Source organism: Rhincodon typus, chromosome 2, assembly GCF_021869965.1.
Source record: "Rhincodon typus isolate 14 chromosome 2, sRhiTyp1.1, whole genome shotgun sequence".
NCBI lineage: Eukaryota > Metazoa > Chordata > Chondrichthyes > Orectolobiformes > Rhincodontidae > Rhincodon > Rhincodon typus.
In genome coordinates this window covers 30780146-30803625 of record NC_063333.1, presented here as the reverse complement: position 1 = coordinate 30803625, position 23480 = coordinate 30780146, and the positions used below count along the sequence as shown (strand labels likewise).

General features: G+C 40.8%; 1 protein-coding gene and 1 long non-coding RNA gene across 6 annotated transcripts in view; one reads left to right on the top strand and one right to left on the bottom strand.

Moving 5' to 3' along the window:
• LOC109937219 (rho GTPase-activating protein 12-like) overlaps window positions 1-804 on the bottom strand; it is a 200182-nt gene extending 199378 nt beyond the window's left edge. For all 4 annotated transcript variants that reach the window (XM_048613345.1, XM_048613359.1, XM_048613373.1 and 1 more), the window contains exon 1: window positions 572-804. In XM_048613345.1, coding sequence (XP_048469302.1) covers window positions 572-709 — 138 coding nt within the window. In that variant the 5' untranslated portion in view covers window positions 710-804. The remainder of the gene's footprint in view (window positions 1-571) is intronic.
• A 174-nt stretch (window positions 805-978) lies between these two features.
• LOC125486334 lies at window positions 979-14450 on the top strand. 2 transcript variants are annotated; one of them, XR_007265026.1, is made up of 2 exons: window positions 979-1338; window positions 13656-14450. It is a non-coding gene; the product is annotated as an uncharacterized LOC125486334 (long non-coding RNA). The 2 variants fall into 2 exon arrangements; XR_007265027.1 differs by having other exon boundaries at window positions 979-1342.
• Window positions 14451-23480: the final 9030 nt, after the last annotated feature.

Here is a 23480-nt window from a genome sequence, read left to right as displayed (position 1 = left end):
TGAGGGAGGATTGTTGCGTGGGGCCAGTAAGACTGCATCGAGGGGGGGGATGGGGGGGTTGTGTGGCACGGGTGGGGGGGGGGGGTGCAGTATGAGTAGGTGAGAGGATAATGGGGTTGTGTGGAGGTTAGGAACTGGGAGGCATTAGGAGTTTTATGAGAGTTAGAGGCTGATTTGCTTGGGGGGGGGGACGGACAAGGGGCGATGGGTGAACAGTGAGGTGGTTGGATGGAGTTGGTGTCTTTGAGGGGTCAGGGCGCTGAGCCCGTCACGGTGCAGATGATTTCCCTGTGATTTATTGTGTCAGATCAATAAAGGCTAAGGGCGGCCGCTGAGTAAATCTGAGGTTTCCTTGTGGTTACTGCTTCCTCCTTCGCTTTAACCGAGGCCCCGGTCCCGGCCTCCCCCACCCACACACTGCTCACTCCACAGCGAAACAGAAGGCGATCAATTCATATTAGCGACCATATCATTAGTGGACAGACAGCGCTGCGAGGCAGAGCAACTTTTCACTACGAATGCACTTCACGCTCCAAACTTTGACAAATAAATAATAAAAAAAATCACGCACCTGCTTCGGACGATGACCGCAACAGCCGGGAAAAGAAACAGGCGAAAGGAGAACGTTTAATTTCCGGGAGACCTTATTTAATGTCTGTAAACTGAAGTCTCTCTTACAGATCTGATTTTTTTTGTTACTATATGTCATGATACCAATCCCCCCACCCCCCAACCGTCGAACAAACCAGATTGCGCCTCGTTTCCAACCAGCGCGCGTGCACGATCCCGCCGATCATCTCCAACCACCCGCGCGCACGTACGCACTCCCTCCTCCCGAACCGCGCCGCTCCTTTACCCGTCTCGCCCCGCCCCCTCCCTATCCGCGCCGCTCCTTTACTCGCCCCGCCCCATTCCTCGCCCCTCCCCTCACATCGCTTCTTTTCCTCGCGCCTTCCCTTCTCCCTCTCCAACCCCCCCAGGATAGTCTGCGCATGCGCATGGTTGAGGCGGTTGTCAGAAGCGGTGTTGGTTTCCCGGGGTCAGTGGGAAGTTGTTAGCGGCTGTCACTGGCTTGGAAGGTAAAGTTTATCATGGCGAGGGATAGCGAGTCACTCCCGCCTCCTTTACACCCCCCCCCCCCCCTCAGAAAAATACACCCTGTAGCTCATATTGGCTTTGAGTGTGCATGTCTGTGAAGCAATGGAGACGATCACCGTGAACCGAAACAGGCTTATCAAAACTTTTGTGAAGACTTCATGAGTGACGGGGCTCGATTTTCATGGCGTTGCTCCAGCGAGTTGTAACCATGTACAAGGGAGTCGAGTGTTATGGAGGCAGGTGGGTAAGTTAAGAGCACAACCTGATTAGCCATGATGGTATTGAATAGCAGAAAGGCTGGATGGGCAAATGTTTTCTTTTCCCCCTAGAATTCCCTTCCTAAGAGCACTGTGGGTCAGCGTACGGAGCATGGACTGCAGCGGCTCACCATTACCTTCTCAAGGGCAGCTAGGGAATGGGAATAAATGCTGGCCAACCAGCTACACCTGTGCTCCACGAGTGAAAAAATAGAAATAGCTGTATAGCCTCAGGATCAATGTCTAATTGGAACGAGTGAGTGAGTTATCTTCTAAACCAGCCGTATTTGGACATTAATAAGGAGCAGGATCAAAGAACAAAGAACTTTACAGCGCAGGAACAGGCCCTTCAGCCCTCCAAGCCTGCACCGATCCATATCCTCTATCTAAGCCTGTCGCCTATTTTCCAAGGATCTGTATCCCTCTGCTCCCTGCTCATTCATGTATCTGTCTAGATACATCTTAAATGACGCTATCGGGCCCGCCTCTACCACCTCCGCTGGCAACGCGTTCCGGGCACCCACCACCCTCTGCGTAAAGAACTTTCCACGCATATCTCCCTTAAACTTTTCCCCTCTCACCTTGAAATCGTGACCCCTAGTAATTGAGTCCCCCACTCTGGGAAGAAGCTTCTTGCTATCCACCCTGTCTATACCTCGCATGATTTTGTAGACCTCAATCAGGTGCCCCCTCAACCTCTGTCTTTCTAATGTAAATAATCCTAATCTACTCAACCTCTCTTCATAGCTAGTGCCCTCCATACCAGGCAACATCCTGGTGAACCTCCTCTGCACCCTCTCCAAAGCATCCACATCCTTTTGGTAATGTGGCGACCAGAACTGTACGCAGTATTCCAAATGTGGTCAAACCAAAGTCCTATACAACTGTAACATGACCTGCAACTCTTGTAGTCAATACCCCGTCTGATGAATGAAAGCATGCCGTATGCCTTCTTGACCACTCTATTGACCTGCGTTGCCACCTTCAGGGTACAATGGACCTGAACACCCAGATCTCTCTGTGCATCAATTTTCCCCAGGGCTTTTCCATTTACCGTATAGTTCGCTCTTGAATTGGATCTTCTAAAATGCATCACCTCGCATTTGCCTGGATTGAACTCCATCTGCCATTTCTCCAATCTATCTGTATTCTGCTGCATTCTCTGACAGACCCCTTCACTATCTGCTACTCCACCAATCTTAGTGTCATCTGCAAATTTGCTAATCAGACCAGTTATACCTTCCTCCAGATCATTTATGTATATCACAAACAACAGTGGTCCCAACACGGATCCCTGTGGAACACCACTCATCACAGTTCTCCATTTTGAGAAACTCCCTTCCACTATAACCCTCTGTCGCCTGTTGCCCAGCCAGTTCTCTATCCATCTAGCTAGTATGCCCTGGACCCCATGTGACTTCACTTTCTCCATCAGTCTACCATGGGGAACCTTATCAAACGCCTTACTGAAGTCCATGTATATGACATCTACAGCTCTTCCCTCATCTATCAACTTTGTCACTTCCTCAAAGAATTCAATCAAATTGGTAAGACATGACCTTCACTGCACAAAACCATGCTGCCTCTCACTAATAAGCCCATTTTCTTCCAAATGTAAATAGATCCTATCCCTCAATATCTTCTCCAGCAGCTTCCCCACCACTGACATCAGGCTCACCGGTCTATAATTCCTGGATTATCCTCGCTACCCTTCTTTAACAAGGGGACAACATTAGCAATTCCCCTGTCCTCCGGGACCTCACCCGTGCTCAAGGATGCCGCAATGATATCTGTTAAGGCCCTAGCTATTTGCTCTCTCGCTTTCCTCAGAAACCTGGGATAGATCCCATCCAGACCTGGGGACTTGTCCGCCCTAATGCCTTTTAGAATATCCAACACTTCCCCCTCCTTATGCTGACTTGACCTAGAGTAATCAAACATCTATCCTTAACCTCAACATCCGTCATGTCCCTCTCCTCAGATCTTTCAAGTTTAATCCATATCAACATGTTGAAATTTAAACAAATCTTTTGCAGGAAGTCAAACTGAATGTATTTGTATTCAACCATCCGCAGAGAAGGAGTTAAGACTTCTGGAAGCACCGAATTTTGTTTAAGCTTCTATGAATAATAATCCTATTATTCACAGGACAATTTGAAATAAATCAAAATATCATTATTGTTATGCTCTAGCAAATATCCAGTTACCAAACGGAATTATTCTGGATCTCTTGGTACATAGGAATAAGCACAAAATAGTTTAAGAAATACATTTGCCAATGAAATAATCTGAGATCACCCAAGAACATGTGTAGAATCCTCTTGTGAAACAAAATCCAGTTATAGAGGCACTACTTTTATTATCTAGGCAGTAAAATGAGAGAATGTACTTCAGCGTTACAAAGCCACTAAATCATTACAGGAGCAAAATTTGACAAGGTCATGGCTGATCTACAGCCTAACCTTAATTAAAGATTTACACAACTTTCTGGCAGTAGATGTAAGGATTGCTGATCTGGACAGAGTAGATCGGGAGAAACTTCCAGCTGATGAGATAGGAGGGTGCAGTTATTAGGTAATTTGCAAAAGCAAATGTGATGTGACCAAAAAACTTTCTTATGTAGCAAGCAGTAATGGTCTGGAACACTGGTGGAGGCAGCTTCAATTGAGGCATTTGAGAAGACATTAGATGATATTGAATATAAACAATATTCAGGGAGTGTGGGGGGAAAAAAAGAAGAATGCCACCAAATCGTAATGCTCTTCTAGGGAGCCCACGTATCCATGAACGGCCAAATGGCCACTTCCTGCGCTGTAACGATTCTGTGATTTTTGTTTAAAGTTCTCTTATTTCCCCCATCAACTCTAACAACAGTGACATGCACCATTTTCCAATCTAATTAATTAATAATGAATTATTCAGAATATCCATCACCTTATGATTTTTATTGGCAATTACAATGATCGGTTTTCCTCGGACCTGCATTGCTTCTAGCGATTCTCATTTTACCTCTGCTTTGGAAGTTGATTATAAGTAATATTTTGACCTGTTAGTTTGTTTGCAAGCAACACATATTGAAAACTAATTGATGGATTTCAGAAACATTTGATATGCAGATGTGGCCATTTGTGCTCAGTTCAAAGGCAGGTCCTCGGCTAAGTGTCTGCTGGTAGAGGAAACAGCGAATGTCCTAAGAATAACTGATTAGTGCACAGTTCCAGAACTGAATCCTGGAATTTTTAAATGATCTTTTATATTAATTCTGAGGTTTATAAAATTATGATGTTTTGGCAATTTCACTTTAAATTTAAGGGAAAATGAAGGTGGTTGAGACCTGTTCTGCAGTTTGCTTGCCAGTAAGCCCGATCAAAAGAAGATTTGCTTGGAGACCATGGCAGCAGTGTCTGAAATCATGATGAGTAGACTCTGAGGGGCAATTTTGTCAACAACATGCTGTTCCCAATGGCATAAACCAAAGTGTGCACCACTTCCTATGTCTTACTATTTTCCGTTTCCCATGCAATTAAAATTAAAATTTGAGATTCCAACTGTGAGCACTAGACACATGCCCAATCATGCATTGGGAGAAGCTTTTCCATGGACAAAGAGAAGCTCTGCCTCATGGCTGCAACTTTCCAGCCAACTCCATGAACGTAAGGCTTGTTTATTGAGAGTGCAAAGGTGGCTCAGGTGCTTTACAAACTTTCATTTGTAAATGTTTAATGTTTCCTTTCAGGCAGATGGTCTATATCTGCCTCCTGCTGAGGCTCCCAGCATCTCAAATGCCAGATTTCAGCCAGTTTGATTCTTTCCACTTGATATCAAGAAATGGCTGAAGGTACTTGATACTGCAAAGGCTATTATGGGTCCTCACAACATTCCAACAACAGTCCTGAGGATGTGTGCTCCAGAACTCGCCATGCCCCTAACTAAATTATTCCAGAAAAGCAACAACGCTGGCATCATATGCTTAGTTATGCCCTGTCCACAAAAGCAGGACAAAATCCAGCCTGGTCAATTACCACCTCATCAGTCTGCTTTCAGTCATCAGCAAAGTGATGGAAGGGATCATTAACAGTACTATCAAGCAGCAACTACTACTTGAAAGTACTGTTAAGCAGCAGAATTAATCTGCTTGCTGACAGTTTTATCTGCAGGGGAAACATACTTACTGTTCCTGATCTCATTACAGCCTTGCTCCAAACATGGACAAAGGAGCTGAGGTGACAGTGACTATCCTTGTTAGGATAGAGTCATACAGTTCTGCAGCACAGTAAAAAAATGCTGCAGCCCATCAAAACAACCACCCAACTGTTCTAATCCTATTTTTTACCACTTGGTTCATAGACTTGAATGCCTTGGCATCACAAATGCACATCTAAATACTAGTTAAAAGTTATGAAAGTCTCAGTTGGTGCACCTACAGGCGGTGAAATTCTAGATTCCCGTCACCTTCTCAGTTGCAAAAAATATTCCACACATCCCCTCTAAACCTCCTGCCTCTTATGTTAAATCTATGCCCCTCGTCATTGAACCCTTCACTAAGGGGAAAAGTTCCTTCCTGTCTACTCCATCAATACCCCTCATAATTTCATGCATCTCAATTATGTACCCCGTCAGTCTCCCTTGCTCCACGAAAAATAACCCCAGTCTATTCAATCTCTCTTCGTAACTAAAATTTGCCAGTCCAGGCAACATCCTAGTAAGTCTCCTTTGTGCCCTCTCCTCTCTGTCCATGATAATTTTTTAAAGTATATCACAGTCCTTCTCCCTGATTTCTGTACTCATATTGTTCTTCTCACTAGTGAACACCTACACAAAGTATTCATACAGGGCTCTACTTATGTCCTCTGGCTCCATGCACAACTTACTTGTTGTGGTTCTTAATGGGACTCTGAATGTACTTGTAAAATAATTTCAGATTTTCCCTTAATTTAGCTGCCTTTCATGGTCTTTTTTTCATGGCCTCTTTTTGCTTTCCTAATTTCCTTTTTAAGTTTCCAGTCAAACATTCTGTGATCCTCTGGAGCTCCTCTTATTTTGAGCTCCAGTATCTGCCTCCATTTTTCTCTTTATCCAATCCCTTCATATCTGGGGTTTACAGCATCTAATCCCAGTCCATTCTGCCAAATCATACCTGATCTTATTAAAATCAGCCTTCTCCCAGTTTAGAACTTTGATTTCAGACCCATCCTTGTCTTTTTTCAGAATGCTCCCCCACTGACACTTCCAACACCTGCCCAGCTTCTTCATCTAAAATTAAATCTGTTTAATATCCAGATGTGTTCTTTGTTGCCAACTGAGGCAATGAGGTGTTGGCAAGATCAATTTGGCTAACTATATCATCCATACATCGGTGGAATATGGGGAATGTTCGGATTCCTCGAGGTAACTGGGTCCACAGAAACTGTTTTCCTCAGACAGTAAACACCTGCTTATTCTGGGATTCCAGTTTCACAGGTATGAACCAGAACCCATTCACAATATCAATGACTGAGAACATATCCTGTTGCGATTTCAATCCATTAAATGTAGTGGCAGGATTTGCAACTATAGGATACTCTTTAGTAGCAGGTTAGTTAGGGGAGGTATAATCAATAGTGAGGCAGTGTGACCTTATAGAAGTGTATACAATCAAGAGAGGTATAGATCAGGTTAATGGTACGTGTCTTTTCCCTAAGATGGGGGATTTCAAGACTAGCAGACATATTTTTATGATGAGAAGAGAGATCCAAAAAAGACATGAGGGGTGAATTTTTTATAAAAAGGGTGGTCCACACGTGGAATGAACCTCCTGAGGAAGTGGCAGATGTGGACACAATTACAATTTTTAAAACTGCTTAGATGAGCACATGAATAGGAAAGGTTTGGAGGGTTATGGGCCAGGAGCAGATAAGTGGGGCTAGTTTAGTTTAGGATTATGTTCAGCATGGACTGGTAGGACCGAAGGCTCTGTCTCTGTACTGTATTACTCCATGACTCCAAAGTCGGGACATTCCTCTCTTGTAGGGACTTCTACATACTGACTTTAAACAGTTCTTCTGGTTGCGTTTTAAAAATTTTGTGCTCTCTAAACCTTTCACACTAAGGCGACCTCCGCTAATGTTGGGTGAGTTGAAATCCCTTGTTTTCGCTACCCTAATACTTTTACACTTATCTAAAATTTACCTAGATATCTGCTGTTCTATTTCACAGCATTTGACTGAGTATGGCACCAAAGGATTCTTGGCAAAACTGAAGTCAATGTGAAATCTCTCCATGGTTCGGTTCATACCCACACAGAGGAAGTTGGTTCATACAATCATAGAATCCATACAGTGTGGAAACAGGCCCTTCGGCCCAACAAGTCCACACTGACCATTAGAGCATCCCAGCCAGACAACCCACCTAATCTACACATCCCTGAACACTATGGGAAATTTAGCAAGACCAATCCACCTAGCCTGCACATCTTTGGACTGTGGGAGGAAACTGGAGCACCCGGAGGAAACCCACACAGACACTGGGAGAATGTGCAAACTCTACACAGACGGTCGCCCGAGGGTGGAATCGAACCCAGGTCCCTGGTGCTGTGAGGCAGCAGTGCTAACCATGTTGAAGGTCAATCATGTCTGTCCCTTTAGGAGTTCTGTAGGGTTATGTCCTAGGCCCAACTATATTGATCATTGAGGTCAGAAGTGGGAATGTTCACTGATGATTACAAATTGTTCAGAACTATTCACGATTCTGCAGTCCGTATCTATGCAGGAAGACCAGGACAACATCTGGGCTTGTGCCTACAAATTGCAAGTAACATTTGCATTACACAAGTGCCAGATGATGACCATCTCCAACAAACAAAACCAGACTAGCCAAATAAACATCCTGCCTGAAAAGGTAGATCAGAGATTAGGAATTCCATGGTGAGTCACTCACCTCCTGCCTCTCTACTATGCGTCCATCATCTACAATGTGCAAGTCAGGAATGTGATGGAATATTCTTCCTTTGCCTGGATGGATGCAGGGACCTCGATACCATGTGGGACAAAAGAGCCCTGTTGATTAGTATCCCCTCCAACACCAGCACACGGTGGCAGCAGTGTATGTGTATCGTCTACAAGATGCATTGCATCAACTTAGCTCAATACCTTTTGACAGTTGCTTCCAAACCTGTGATCTTCACCACCTGGCGGGAAAGGGCCTGGGTGCATCATGGCCTTCAAGATCCTTACCAAGTCTCGCATAATCCTAGCAGAAAACTAAATTGCTCTTCCTTCATTTTAGCTGAGTCAAATCCTTCGGAACAGAATTTTCATGTGCTGCTGACTTTTTTTCTTGAAGGTAGAATGTAATTTTAAAGATAAATATAAGTGACATGCAAACATATTACAAGTATGAAGATTCTCCATCCACCATATTAATCACCTTGCATGTCATCTTCTATTCCTTCAGACTTCATATACACTCCCACCCCATACGAAGTCTCCTAAAGTCCCTTAAAGATGTTTCAATTAGTATGTTGTAAATATTTTGTGTTGTAAACTGCCCATTCTAAGATAAGAGAGTTGTGGTCATGAATAGCAAATGAACCTTTCTACCTGGAGACAAGGTTAATGTTTTTCACATTGTCATGTGAGAAAGGGCATAGAAAGTAATTTTTGAGATCAGATTATAGCTTCCCTACTGATTACCAAATACCTCAGACAACAGCAGTTCTCTGTGGTCAGCAAAGAGACTCAGTGGCTCGGTGGCTCAGTGGTTAGCACTGCTGTCTCACAGTGCCAGGGACACAGGTTCAATTTCGGCCTTTGAGTGACTGTCTGTGTGGAGTGTGCACATTCTGCCCATGTCTGCATGGGTTTCCTCTGGGTATTCCGGTTTCTTCCCACAGTTCAAAGGTGTGCAGGTTAGGTGGATTGGCCATGGGAAATGCAGGGATACAATAGGTGGGTGAGTCTGGTGGGATGCTGTTCAGAGAGTTGGTGTGGACTTGTTGGGCTGAATGGCCTGTTTCCACCCTTTAGGGATTCTATGATTCTATTCTATGCTTGTCCTATCATGGGTTGGGGAAAAAGGTGTTACTGAGGATGGTGGATTTAAGAAATTCCAAAAATTGAGGAAAGTGCCTGAAGATTGCCACTCATAGTTGCTACTCAGCAAAATAGGGGTACAGAAAACTGTTGAAAGTTGGAAACCAATGTGGATTGTTTATTTTAAGGAGTGGAATTTCGGGGAAATTCCACTTCTTAAAATAAACAATCCACATTCAGGGAAATTCCACTATGTAACACATAAGAAGGGAACATTCCTATTTCTAGTTTAACGATTACATTGTCTCCAAAAAGAAAATAGTGTTCAGCCAATAAAAGTTGGAAAACATGAAATCTCACCTTGTCACTCAGCTGTATACTGAAACATTGATTTTTTTTTTAAAAAGATTAAAGACCTGTACGGAAATGTAACAGTTAACATTGGGAGATAGGACAAATAAACTTTTTCAGAATGTTGCGGATTGTCTCAACTGCTGCAGTGGAATCACAATTATTGCAGTGCGGAAGGAGGCTATTCCACCCATTAAGTTTACAACATCTCTCTGAATATGCATTGTAACTCAGTGCCATTCTCCTGTTTATCCTCATAATCCTAAATATTGTTTATATTTAAGTAATCATCTAATGCATCTTGAATGCCTTCACCATATTTTCAGGAAGTGAATTCCAGACACTAAATGGTTTGCTATGTGAAAGTTTTTGCTCCTGTCTCATTTGCTTCTTTTGCAAATTATCTCATTCTTGATCATTTTAAGAGAGGGAACAGTTTCTCCCACTCTACCTGTCCCATGATTTTGCAAACTCTTATCAAATCTCTCCAAGGAAAACAGTTCCAATTTCTCCAATCTCATAACTGAAATTTCTCAATGCTGGAACCATTTCTGTAAACCTCATCTGCACTCTCTCCAATGCATTCACCTCTTTGCTAAAATAGTGCCCCCAAACTATACACCCTGCTCCAGCTGAGGTGTAACTAGTGTTTTATACAAGTTCACCACAACCTCCTTGTTGCTGTATTGTATGTCCCTATCAATGAATCCTAGGATATTGTATGCTTTATTAATTGCTCACTTGCCCAATCCTGCTACCTTTTCATGGTTTTCACAGTTGTCAAAATGTGAGCAGTTTTCATATCACGTTGTGAAATATGGATGGATTGGCCTGGAGTCTCAACAGTGAGATAGAAACTCTTAATTGAAAGATATTTTCCCCAGTCATGAAGCTACAGAGCAGCAACCAGGCAGGGGGAAACACAAAAAAAGCTGCATAATTGTAATAACACTGATTTTGCACAAAATTATAGAGGTATGCACTCTACTGAGTGTTCTCTTGTTTAGTGATGCAGTTGTGAAGTTTTTTGTGGTGATTTTGATACTTTTCCAAATTTGCTTGCTTGTTACCTTTTTGAAGTTCCTACTAGCTGTCTTGTCACCCTTTGCTTTTCTTTATCTTTTTTCTTCCCCATTTGCCAGGATCTTTGCTTGCATTTTTTTGCTTTTACTTTTAGTTTAATGTTGAATCTTACCTCCTCAGTTGTCAATGACTGTTTTTGAGTGGAGCGCATTTTCACCTTCAAGGTATAAATTTGTTATCCATCACTTTAAATTCTTTTTAAGTATCAGTCACTAATTTTCTATCATTTCATCCACTAACAGATTTGCTGAGTTCCCTGTGGATAGTCAGTCCATAGCTCTTGAAGTTAACCTTGTTAAACCCAAGATGTTTGGAGCTGCTTTACATTTCTCCCTTTCAAACACTGCATTGAACTTAATTGCATTAGGATAACTATTAGATTGCTATTGTCAAAATAGTAACAATGGTACAATAACAACTTCCATTTATTTATTGCTTGTTATCAGATATCCAATATCATTTCTTGGAAGAAACACCTGGAAATTATCAGAGACATGTATAGCTGCTCCTTAATAGGTCAATGCTATCACTGAGTCAGAAGACTGTGGGCTGCATGACTTGAACACAAAAATCACAGTTGACACTCCAGTGTACTATAGAGGGACTTGCTGTATTTTTGGAGGTGTCACCTTCCAGAAGCAAAGCCCTATCTAAGTGGATGTAAAAGATACAATGACATCAATTTGAAGAAGAGCAAGAGAGTTATGTTCTCTGCCTTACCAACTTGATGAGATGTTGCATGCAATGAGTTGCTAAATTAATTAAAATCTATACAGCAGGGAATTTGGGAAGAACATGAGTAACATTCCAGTTGTTGAGCCTTGAAATGACAAGGACATGGACAAAGGTTTCAACTGCAGCAGGATAGCAGATAGAGAGAGAGAGAGAGAGACATCTTTCATCAACGTTTTTCATAGAAATTTATGGATGTTGCCACTAAGGGTAACAGTAGCCAAGGAATAAGTGTGTTAGAATGGAACTGCAAATCTAATCCGGGAGTGCTTATGGGCTCAAGAAAAGAAGCCATCTCACCAATTTAATTTTGCCATTTGTTTTTGGGATGTGGGAACTGCTGCCTAATCTATATGTATTGCCAACCTCTAGTTTCCCTGACAATTGAATGGGTTGCTAAGCTGAAAGGACATGTTCATATTTCATCTTGTGTAGATTGGAGTCAGGTTTAGGATAGACTAAGTAGAAGCGATAAGTTGTTGGACTTTTGAAAATTGGTTAGATTTTTAGAACACTTCGCCAAGTTTTATGGACATATTTTCTTGCACTATCCCACAGATGACCAGATTTCTTGAATTCAACATTGCAGCTTGCCACAGAAGGAATTCATAACTTCTGAGTTGCAAATCTAGTGTTATAACTACGTATTTACATGGGATATAATAGAGAGGATGAGCTGATTGCCCATGCTGAATGCTGTTGGGAGGACCATGAGCACTAATAAAGGAGATCCACAAAGGGTGGTGTCGTTTCCTTTCATCAAAGCTCTTTTAGGCACTACAGTTTGTGTAGAAAGCAGACAAAAATGAATGAAGAAAGAAAGGGTTGAGCAGAGAGCTGTGTGTCATTGCTGTTTTAATGACCTTGAAAGGAAAATTAAGGTGACAAAAAGATCAGTAGTGTCAGTAATGGAAGACGCAAAGCTTTTGTGCGAAGTAGCTGGGTGATCAAGGCTTTTGTTTTTGGGAGCCAGTAATGTTGTGAGTAACATTAGATCAAGAAAATATAGATGTGGCGGGACTCAAACTGCAGAACGATGCCACAAATGTCATCAGCGCTCCATCTCTCACTCCAGTTATTATTAATTTGAGCTCTGGGTGTTGAGTGTCAGCAAGCTATCTAGCTGTGACAAGCAGCAAAGCCAAAAACAATACTGTCCTTACCCAATATTCACAGATATGCAGCAGAAATAGTGATCATAAATGAAAATGCTAGTTAATATTTTCCTTCTCTAGCCCAAGAATGCTTTAAGGATGTTTGCATTTTAAATTGAGAATCAGACTGAAAATCAGTGAAAGCAGCAGGGAGCTCTGGGTCCTATTATGTTTATACAGTTTGCAACAGGAAATGGTTGAACAGTTAATTGCCATTTAACAAAGTACTATTCTATCATGATTAAGTTCATTTCTATTTATCAAACTTGGTCAATGAATGGGTAGGCTCACATAAAATGTGCCACAGATGTGTGGCTGGATGATTTTTGATCGTCTATTTTAAATCTCAACCACTATAAAATTTAAAATAAGAACCAACCGATAGTTCATTTACTAATAAGCAGTTCATATTGCCTATCATTTTGATGTCTGAATCTCCATAATATCTCTCCTGATGTGTTAGGTCCATGCATCAAGATTGATGCAAGTCAGAGACGCTCAAAAAAGGAGAGATAGAAAAAAATTAAATTAACCTCATTCAGGAAATCAATTAGCATACCACGTAGAAATTGTAGGATGATGTATTTAAAGAGAGGCTAATAAACGTCAATTAAAGACAAAAATATAATGAAAACATTGAATTGAAAGTAAAATATAATATTGTCAGTGATTACAAGGAAACAATCTCATTACACATCAGGTTGACAATAGTTTTATCACCATTTCTACTGTACTTTGGGTCGTATTTGCAGATCAAATTATTTTAAATTATAAATTAATTCTGGCCTGATGTTGACAAATTCGACTCTCCATATTTAGTTGACGTTTTATTGGGGTGTATTTTGTAAGTAGCATTGCATGATTTATGTGTCATGATGAGTGGACATGAGGCCTTTAGAGTTTTTAAAAACAAAATCATTTGGTTCTCTTTTAAAAAGAACATCCTTAAATCATTAAGATGACTTCCACAGGTCACCTGACGTTTGGAACTACAAGTTTGCAAGCTTTTGGATATTTCTAAAGTAGATTACTACAGACATGCCTAGGCAACATCCTTCTAGAACGTCACATTTGCCGTTCTCAGGACTTGTCCCAAAGCAACAATGACAACAAACTCTCTGACTTTGACTCCAGATCTGCTGCATCGCAAAGGAGGGCTAATGAAAGTGATATTGCACAAGGAAATCCTAAGGACCTTGACTTGTCTGTGTTGTATGTCGATGCTTTTAACCACAAGAGGTTAAAATGAACAAACTATCAATGGTATTCCATTGTATTTCAATGGCCAGCCATCAAATTGCCAAAACATTGTTTTTTGAAAGTATTTTATTGTAAATTTCTGCTTGCTTTGTGGCAAGTGGCAGAAATAACAACAGGAAAAGCATCACTGTAGAAAATTGGCTATCACATCTTGAATTTACCAAGCAATAGAGCTTAAACATTAAAGCCTCCTCAAAACTCGTTACAAAAGATTCCACGTTTGCCTGGAAAGGAAAAATGGTCTTTGGGCAACAAGAATTAACTGTACCTACATCACATGCTGTATATCTCTTATTTTAAGAAAAACTGTAAAGGATCCTGTTTTCCTAGCTAGATGCGACTTAAACTCCAGAAAACCTCCCCAGCGTCACTGACTACAATCACATGAAATTTTAACCCTAGTGTTTGGTCTTTACATTTTGTGGAATTGAAACCTCTTTCTTTTATTGTATCTTTCCTGAATGTACATGGTATGTGTGAAGTAGCAATAAACCTTTCCAGGAAAAGTGAGTGTAAATAATGTTGCTTGTTTAAAAATTCATGTAAGGTGACTGGTTACTTCATAAAAACTGACTGCACACAAATGGGCATTTTTTTGAACACACTTCAGCCTAATAAAAATAAAATTACCCTGATTACGGTCAGAAGGGAAGAAGAACTGGCTTTTCAATCTGTCCTTTTGTCTGTCCATATCATAAATTAATTTGCAAAAAAATTAAGATTTCATTGACATGATTGTGAATGTTTACTTTAATTCTGGTAAACAATATATCTTAGTAGAATCTAGTTTGCAAAGAACTTGCTGACCATACAGCGTTAATAACAATTATCTCAACAATTGTTAAATGTACTTTTTTAGCCGATTAAAAAGGTTTCATCTATAGCGGATGATAATGTTGGAAGCAATGCTTCTGAATTCTCATTAAAAGCACAATATCTTCTGTTGAAAGAATTGCACTGTTATTGCAAGCTGTCACAAATGAACAACACCGGAGGTGGAGATATTTATCGCTGTGATCTTTAAGCATATCAAGATGTGAAAAGTCATCAGTCTTAACTGGGATTGATGCACATAAAGCAGAATTAAATGCCACAAGACATGCAAAGTGCAGGTAAATCCTAATTCTTTTTAAAATGTTCACATTTTTTTTCATTTACTGAAGAAGTAATTGAGGCAGGATATCTACATGAAGCACAGAAATTGACTGAAGTGGTAATATACAAACAATTATTGTGTCTAGATGAACTGTGTTAAAACTCATATGCCTGGTGTTCCAGGTGCATTAAAAACGCATAGGATAAGTCAACACACAGCCTCATATAATTGGTTGATCATTAATATATTAACATTATTTAACGCAAACATCTAGAAGCTGCAAGTCAAACTGGTAGGAGCTGTTACTGATGGAGAAAATATTAAAATGCTATTACAATGCCTAGATTTTGCTGAAGTTTTTAATTTATTCTTGTAACAAAATTGTACATATAAGCATCTTTACACTCTTTTTAACAAGAGCTGCACCTAACGTATCATTTGTTAATAACCTCTTGTATCTTACATTGGAACACCAGCTCTATGTTTCCTGACAAAAGTACAGTTTGCAGAGCAGAAATGGCCACAGGGTGTGTCTGGCATTCTTCTACTGCAGAATGACAGTCGTAAGAAATGTTTACAAAAGTGGGTGGTTGTACTCCGTATTGATTTTTAAAAAATAGTAAAGCTTAGTTGCAATGATAGTTTCCTTTTGAAGTATTTAATAATAACTACAAGTACTCCAATTTATGACAGATGTGATATTTCTCTGCTGGTTGTTAGTTTATTTGTCTTTAAACAATATATTTCAGAAATGTTGGATTTCAACAAATCCTGGTACACAGGGTGTGGCCCAAAGAAGCACTGATTAATTTTTGGTAGGGACATGGTAGGTAGTGATGGAATTGCCTGAGTGCATTGTGGTTGCAAACCACTTTTTAGCCTTGGAAAGTGATGAAAGTTACGATTCCTTTGAGGAGGCCAACCAGCCCAAACAAAGTGGCACTGTGAGAGGTCCAGCTGCTCAGTGGGTTGGAAGAAGTGTGGAAGTGCAGTAGTAGTAAGGACTTCATTAGTGAGGGGACTAGATAAGTGGATAAACCTGAGAACTATCTCGGGCTGTTGAGGGAGGCAATATCAAGGGCAGTAGCAGTAATTTCAAATCTTCTCATGCCATAGGTGACATATCGCAGCATTGCTAACGTTATTCCATTATTAAAAAAGGGAGGAAGGGATATTCCGGGAAATTACAAGCCAGTCACCCCAGCTTCATTAGTGGGGAGCTTATCAGAAAGAATTCTGAGGGACAGAACATATCTACACCTGGAAAGACACTGATTAATTAGGGATAGCATGGATTTGTTACAGTAAGATCACGTATAGCATATTTGATCAATTTTTTTTAAGGCGGTAACCAGGACTGTTGATGAGGGTAATGCATTTTCATATGGTTTACGTGGACTTTAGCAAAGCTTTTGATAAAGTTCTTTACAGACTGATCAAGAAAGTAAGAGTTCATGGGATCCAAAGCAAAGTGGCAGATTGGATACAAAATTAGCTGAGAGGCTCATAGCAGAGGGTGATCAGAGAAGGAGGATTCTCTGATGAGAACTCTGATTCCAGTGGGTTCTGCAGAGCTTAGTGCTGGGGCTCTTGCTGTTTTTGAGTCCTTTAATGATTTGGACTTATGTGTAGGGAGTATGATCAAGAAGATCCTGGGTGATATGAAATTTGGCAAGGTGACAAATCTTGAGGAGGATAGACGGAGGACATCAGTGGACTGGTTAGGTGGGCAGAGCAGTGACAAATAATTCAACCCTGAAAAGTGAGAGTTAATGTGGTTGGAGAGGTGACGAGCCCAGGCCTTCTGGTCCAGGGATAGGGACAGTACTACTGTGCCACAAGAAGGCCCTCAGTTCTGATTTATCTGTCTACAAGCCCACTTTCCTGATTTACATAAACCAATGTGGTTTCCCATGGAGGGACAACTTGCTTGAATTATTCCAAAGCTGGTGACTTCAATTTACAATTATAGTTTGTCAGATTACTGTGTAAAAGAGTATTTCTGAGTACTTTACAAGCTGATATCATGTAGAAAAAGGAGAAATATGGTCAATCTAACAAGGATGAAAAAGATAGACTTTTAGGATGCCCAAGGACCGAAGAAGAAAACACCGTGCATGCACACGCAAATATCCTTTTGGAATACAAGTGTATCTTTGTTGGCAATAATCAATTAACAATATAAGAAAACATGGAATAAGGAAATTTGATCCAGTCTTCCAAATTTTGTGCATAATCACCTCTTTGAGCTTCTGGAGTTTTGTTGGAGCTGCATTCTTCAAGTAACTCTCACTTCTCACTTGTGCCTTGTAAATGTGGAAATCAGAAGGTGAGTTATATGCTGCAGGATTCCTAGACTCTGACCTGCTATGTAGCCACAGTAGTTAAATGATTATTCCAGGCCAGTTTCCGTTCAATGTTAACTACCCCAAGACATTGATAATGGGAGATCCAGAAATGCTAATGCTGACTCTGAAACCGATTCTCTCTTGCTGGAGCTGCTTATTGCTCGGCAATTGTTTCATGTCCCTACGTTTGGATATTGTCCAGATCTTGCTGCATTCAGACATGCACTGCTTCATTATCTCAGAAGTCATGAATGGTGCTGATCACTGTGCAATCATCGGCAAACATCCCACTATGATGAAAGGAAGGTTAATTAAACTGTCAATCTAACCGATGAAATGAAAAACTCAAATTTGATATAACCCATCTTCATGACACAGTAAATGTATTAACAGACACTTAAGAACTTTTTTTAATGTCAGCATAGGCCCTGAGATATGCTCATGATGGATACTGGCTGAGTAGGCAGGGTGGTAGTGAAGGGGGAGCAAGTGTTGGCAGTAAGTTGGGATAGACATTGTAAAAGGCCAAGGAGGTGAATAGAGGGGTATATTTTGACATGGAGGGCATGAAGGGCAAAGCAGGAGTGACAGGGAGGAATGTGATAGCATAGATAGAGCATGAGGGGTGAGGACTACAGGGCTGATTTTGTTCAATTCTTTTCACAGATTCAACAAGAGTGCCATAGCACAGAGGCCAGCTTTGCACAGCCTACCTCCACACCAGGGCAGCCTCTGTCTATGAACTCTTTTCTGGGCTGGTGACCACGACTTCCACTTTTATCCATTCCCTCCATAGAATAAGAACTTGAACTTCAAGGGCGCATTTTTCAATATAGAGTTCAAGGGGTCGAGAATTATCCTGACTGTTCAGGCCAAATCTTTGGATGAATTCAAGTTTGAGGGATGTCTCAAGCTACATCTCTTGACAGTTTCATAAGAAATATTTTGGTCAAATATTTACAGAGCTCTGTAAAATTAACTGAACTGTCTTCAGGATTCAGAAAGTTTGCAGATATATCTTACTGCCTTCCATTCTTTTTGCTTTGAAGAAGCAAAGCAAATTAGTCTTAAGTATACTTATCAAATAACAAAATTACACTTCATGACTTCACTCCAGTGCTTGATTATTTTCATGCTTGTTAGTTAGACAATTTGAACATAGACGAGAAAAACATATTGAAGGCTGATATTGTGAAGTTACTTAAATGTTTCTTGAGGCTAGGCTCAGGTTACAGGGTCCCAAACTCTTGATCTACAAAAACAGGACCTAACCGAATTAAGCTAGATTTCCCAGAATAAAGGCACACTGTTTTCTTTAACGATAACAACACATTCACATTCTTTGAAGTTGTTAACAAATGCTGATAGTAATTTTACATAAATGTACAGCTTAACGATATTAACTTTTATGGTTTGTGACAAAGCAAAGTGGCTTCACAATAGTTTTGGGCTTGCACATTCACAAGGAATTTACTGTTTTCTTTTATCAGACGTAGAGTATGTAAGAACGTGTAATTATTTTTAACTTTTGTGCTCCTTTGTAATTGCATGGCATTATCTCTATTCTTTCTTAAAATGAACAAAAATTCAAACTAAAGTTCAATGACTGACTTTAACATTGTACAATTCTTCAGTATATTGTCCAAAGCCAATTTATTTTAGCAATGAAGAGCATTTCATAGAAATGCCTATTCCAGAATTGATATTTGGACTAAGTTCATGTTAATCCATTCACATTGGCTAAAGTACATTGTAAACAAACACATCTAAATATTTGCACGCTATACAAGTACAGATGGGTGTTTGATCTCTCTGCCACACTATATAACTAGCAAAACAAATAAAGCAGTAAATGTTATGCAATGCGGAAAAGGATCTCACTGTACAGTGAGAAATCGTATTGATGAACGCTTTCGGCATGCCAGCTTTCATCAGTCAGAGCACTGAGTATAGGAGTTAGGATGTCTTGTTGCAACTGTACAAAATATTGTGAGGCCACATTTGGAGTATTGCGTGCAGCTCTGGTCACCCTACTGTAGAAAGGATATTATTAAACTAGAAAGAGTACAGGAAAGAATTACTAGGATGCTACCTGGACTGGAAGGTTTGAGTTATAAGGAGAGGTCGAATAGGCTGGGATTTTTTTTCCTTGGAGCATAGGAGACTGAGAGGTGACCTTATAACAGTATATAAAATCATGGGAGTCATAGATAAGGTAGATAGCTAACAGCTTTTCCCCATGTTAGGGAAGTCTGAAATTAGAGGGCATAGGTTTAAGTTGAGAGGGGAGAGATACAAAACAGTCCAGAGGGGCATTTTTTTCACACACAGGGTGGTGAGTGTTTGAAACAGGCTGCCAGAGGTAGTACTGGAAGCGAGTACGATTTCATCATTTAAGAAACATTTTGACAGGTATATGAATGGGATAGGTATGGAGGGATATGGACTAAACGCAGGAAAATGTGATTTCTTTAAATTGTGAAAACTGGATGGCATAGGCAAGTTGGACGGAAGGGTCTGATTCCATGCTGTGGACCTCTATGACTCTATAAGTTAATACAGTTCTATAAAAATATTCAATTCAATAGAAATTCAGCAGGTTTTTTTTAATCTACGTCACATTTCTGTTTAGGATGCCTAATGTTCTGGTATTTGGATGGTTAAGGAGTGATCTAATCAAAGTCTTCAAGATATTAAGAGGAAAGAAAGGGTAAATAAAGATAAACCTTTTCCCCTGGTTGGGGATTCTAGAATTTAGGGGTAAAGTCTTCAAATTAAGGCCAAACCAAACTTGTGATCCCAGTCCTGGATTTGATGTGTAATGAGGCAGACTAGAGGAGAGATGTTAGGAAGCACTTCCACAAAGGATGGTAGAGATTTGGAGCTCTCTTCCATCAATGGCAGTTGATGTAGAATCAGTTCTTAATTTAAAATCTGAGATAAATTTTTGTTAAGCAAAGGTATTAAGGGATATGAGCTGAAGGTAGGTTTTTGGATTTTGGCCACAGATCAGCCATTACCTCATTGGTGGAACAGGCTGAAGGAGCTGAATGGCATACTCCTGTTCCTGTGTTCCTGATTGAGTATGCTTAATCATCTGTGCTTTAAGAATAAATTAAATTTAAAAAGTTTATAGTCAAGGAATTGATGGTCATACCATCATTGGACTATGTTGAACACAATGGTTTTGGTCTTTCATTGGAGCTGATGATCATTTATATTCTACAGTACATGGGTTCTGGATTGGGGATTTTGGGATCCAGCTGGTTTGTCCTTTTGCGTTTCAGATCTTGATGTCTAACACTAAAGTATGTGAAGTGAGTCACACTAGATTGTGTTGGTATTTATTCAATCTTTTAAAGTTGTTTTCCAGAGACAGTTTTGTAGTCTGAAAGTGACAAGTGGCCTACTGTTTGAACTGTGCCAGTTTTTACTGCAAGCTGTTCACTGGGGTCGGTATACCTGCAACATATCTATCTCCTGACTCCTTTGCACCCAGTGTGAAAGTGCTTGTCTTCTGTTTGTTCCTGATGGTATGCACTAAATTAACAATATTCCTTGAAGGGAATCAAGAAGGCAACTTCATATTTAATAGTCCACGGCAGCAAACTGTGACAAGTTGCACTTCTTGGTGTTATTTTCAGCATCAATGTTTTGGTTCTCACTGTGCATTACAAACATCTCGGCACAAGAGCATCAATGCACATTAGTCTAAGTTGGATGATGGCACCTTTTAGAGTTCCTTTTATCGAGATGTAAGCAGTGCTGACTCCCCTTTCTATCATAAGACCCCATGCACCTACCAGGCCCTAGATTTAGAATTTGAGCACTGCTTGTGAACCCAGTCCTGCGTTTGATGATATGTGTAATGAGGCAGACTTGATTAGGAAGCAAAGGTGAAAGAACCCCCAGAGGCATTGACCATAATATGATAGAATTCACCCTGCAATTTGAGAGGGATCAGCTGGAATCAGATGTAACAGTATTACAAAGACATGAGGGAGGAGCTGGCCAGAGTTGATTAGAAGGAAAGACAGTGGAGCAGAAATAGCAGGAGTTTCTGAGTGTAGTTCGGGAGGCACAGCAGAAATTCATCCCAAGGACGAAGAAACATACCAAGGGGAGAACAAATGCAACCGTGGCTGACAAGAAGTCCAGGACAGCATGAAAGCAAAAGGAATTGTGGTGAAAATTTGTTGGAAGCCAGAGGATTGGGAAGTCTTTCAAAACCAGCAGAGGAAAACCATAAAATAAATACGGCAGGGAGACGATGAAATATGAGAGTAAGCTAGCTAGTAGTATTTTAAAAATTGAAAGCTTTTTTTTTAGATATATAAAATGTAAGATAGAGGTGAGAGTAGATACTGGACCGCTGGAAATGAAGCTTGAGAAGTAGTAATGTAAAACAAATAAATGGGTGAAGGAACTATATAAGTATTTTGCATTAGTTTTCACAGTGGAAGACACCAGCAGCATATCAAAACCTCAAGAAAGTCAGGGGACAGAGATGAGTGTAGTGGCCATCCTCCAAGGAGAAGGTGCTAGGGAAGCTGGAAGGTCTGAAGATGGATAAATGACCTGGACCTGATGGACTACACCCCAGATTTCTGAAGGAGAAAGCTAAGGAGAGGTGGAGGTGTTGGTCCTGATCTTTCAGGAATCACAAGTCAGGAAGGGGCCCAGAGGGTTGGAAAATGCCTGATATAACACTACTGTTTAAGAAGGGAGGGATGTAGAAGATGGGAAACTTTAGCCCAATTAGCTTGACCTTGGTTGCTAGTTGGATTTTAGAATCCATTATTAAGAATGACAGTTCAGAGTACTTGGAAGTATATGGTAAAATAGGGCTGAGTCAACACAGCTTTGTCAAGGGGTGATTATGCCTGTCAGAAATCTTTGAGGAGGTAGCAAGAAAGTTAGACAAAGCAGAGCCAGTGGACGTGATCTATTTGGATTTCCAGATGGCCTTTGACAAGATGCTGCAAAGGAGGCTGCTAAATGAACTAAGTGTTAGGGGCAAGATACTTGATGGGTAGAAGATTAGCTGACTGGCAGAAGGCAGAGAGTAAGGATAAAGGGGTTTTTTGCAGGATGGCATCTGGTGACTAGTGGAGTTCTGCAGGGTTCTGTGTTGGGAACACAATTATTCACATTTTATATTAACGATCTGAGGAACTGAGGACATTGTTGCTAAGTTTGCACATAGCACATAAAGATAGATGGAGAGACAGGTAGTGCTAAGGAAGTAGGAGGGACTGCAGAGGACTTGGACGGGCTAGGTGAGTGAGCAAAGTGACAGATGGAATACAATGAGGGAAATTGTGAGGTATGCATTTTGCTAGGAAAAATAGAGGCATGGGCTATTTTCTAAATTGGGAAAGGCTTTAGAATTCTGAAGCACAATGGGACTTGGGAGTCCTAGTTCAGGATTGTCTTAAGATTAACATGCAAGTTCAGTAGGCAGATAGGAAGGCAAATGCAATATTAGCAGTCATTTCAAAAGGACTAGAATACAAGAGCAGGGATGTACTGCTGAGACTGTATAAGGCTCTGGGCAGACTGCATTTGGAATATTGTGAGCAGTTTTGGGCCCCAGACCTCAGGAAGAGTGTGCTGGGATCGAGAGGAGATTTACGAGAAAGATCCTGGGATGAAGGGCTTGTCATATGAGGAGCGAATGAGGACTCTGGGTCTGTACTCAGGGTTTAGAAAGATGAGAGGTGATCTGAATGAAACTTAAAGGTTTATCTGAGGGGCCTGGATGGTATGGGCATGGAGAAGGTGTAGGAGAGACTAAGAGCTAAGGGTAGAGCCTCAGACTGAAGGGATGATGACCCTTTAAAACTGTGATGAGGAGGAATTTCTTCAGCCAGAGAGTGGTTAATCTGTGGAACTCATTACTGCAGAGGGCTGTGGAGGCCACATCATTGAGTGTATTTAAGACAGAGGTAGGTTCTTCATTGGTGAGGGGATCAAGGGTTACAGGGAGAAGGCAGGAGAATGGAGTTGACAAACATATCAGCCAGGATCAAATGGCCTAATTCTGATCTTATATCTTATAGTCAACGAATTGTGAATCTTTGGAATTTGCT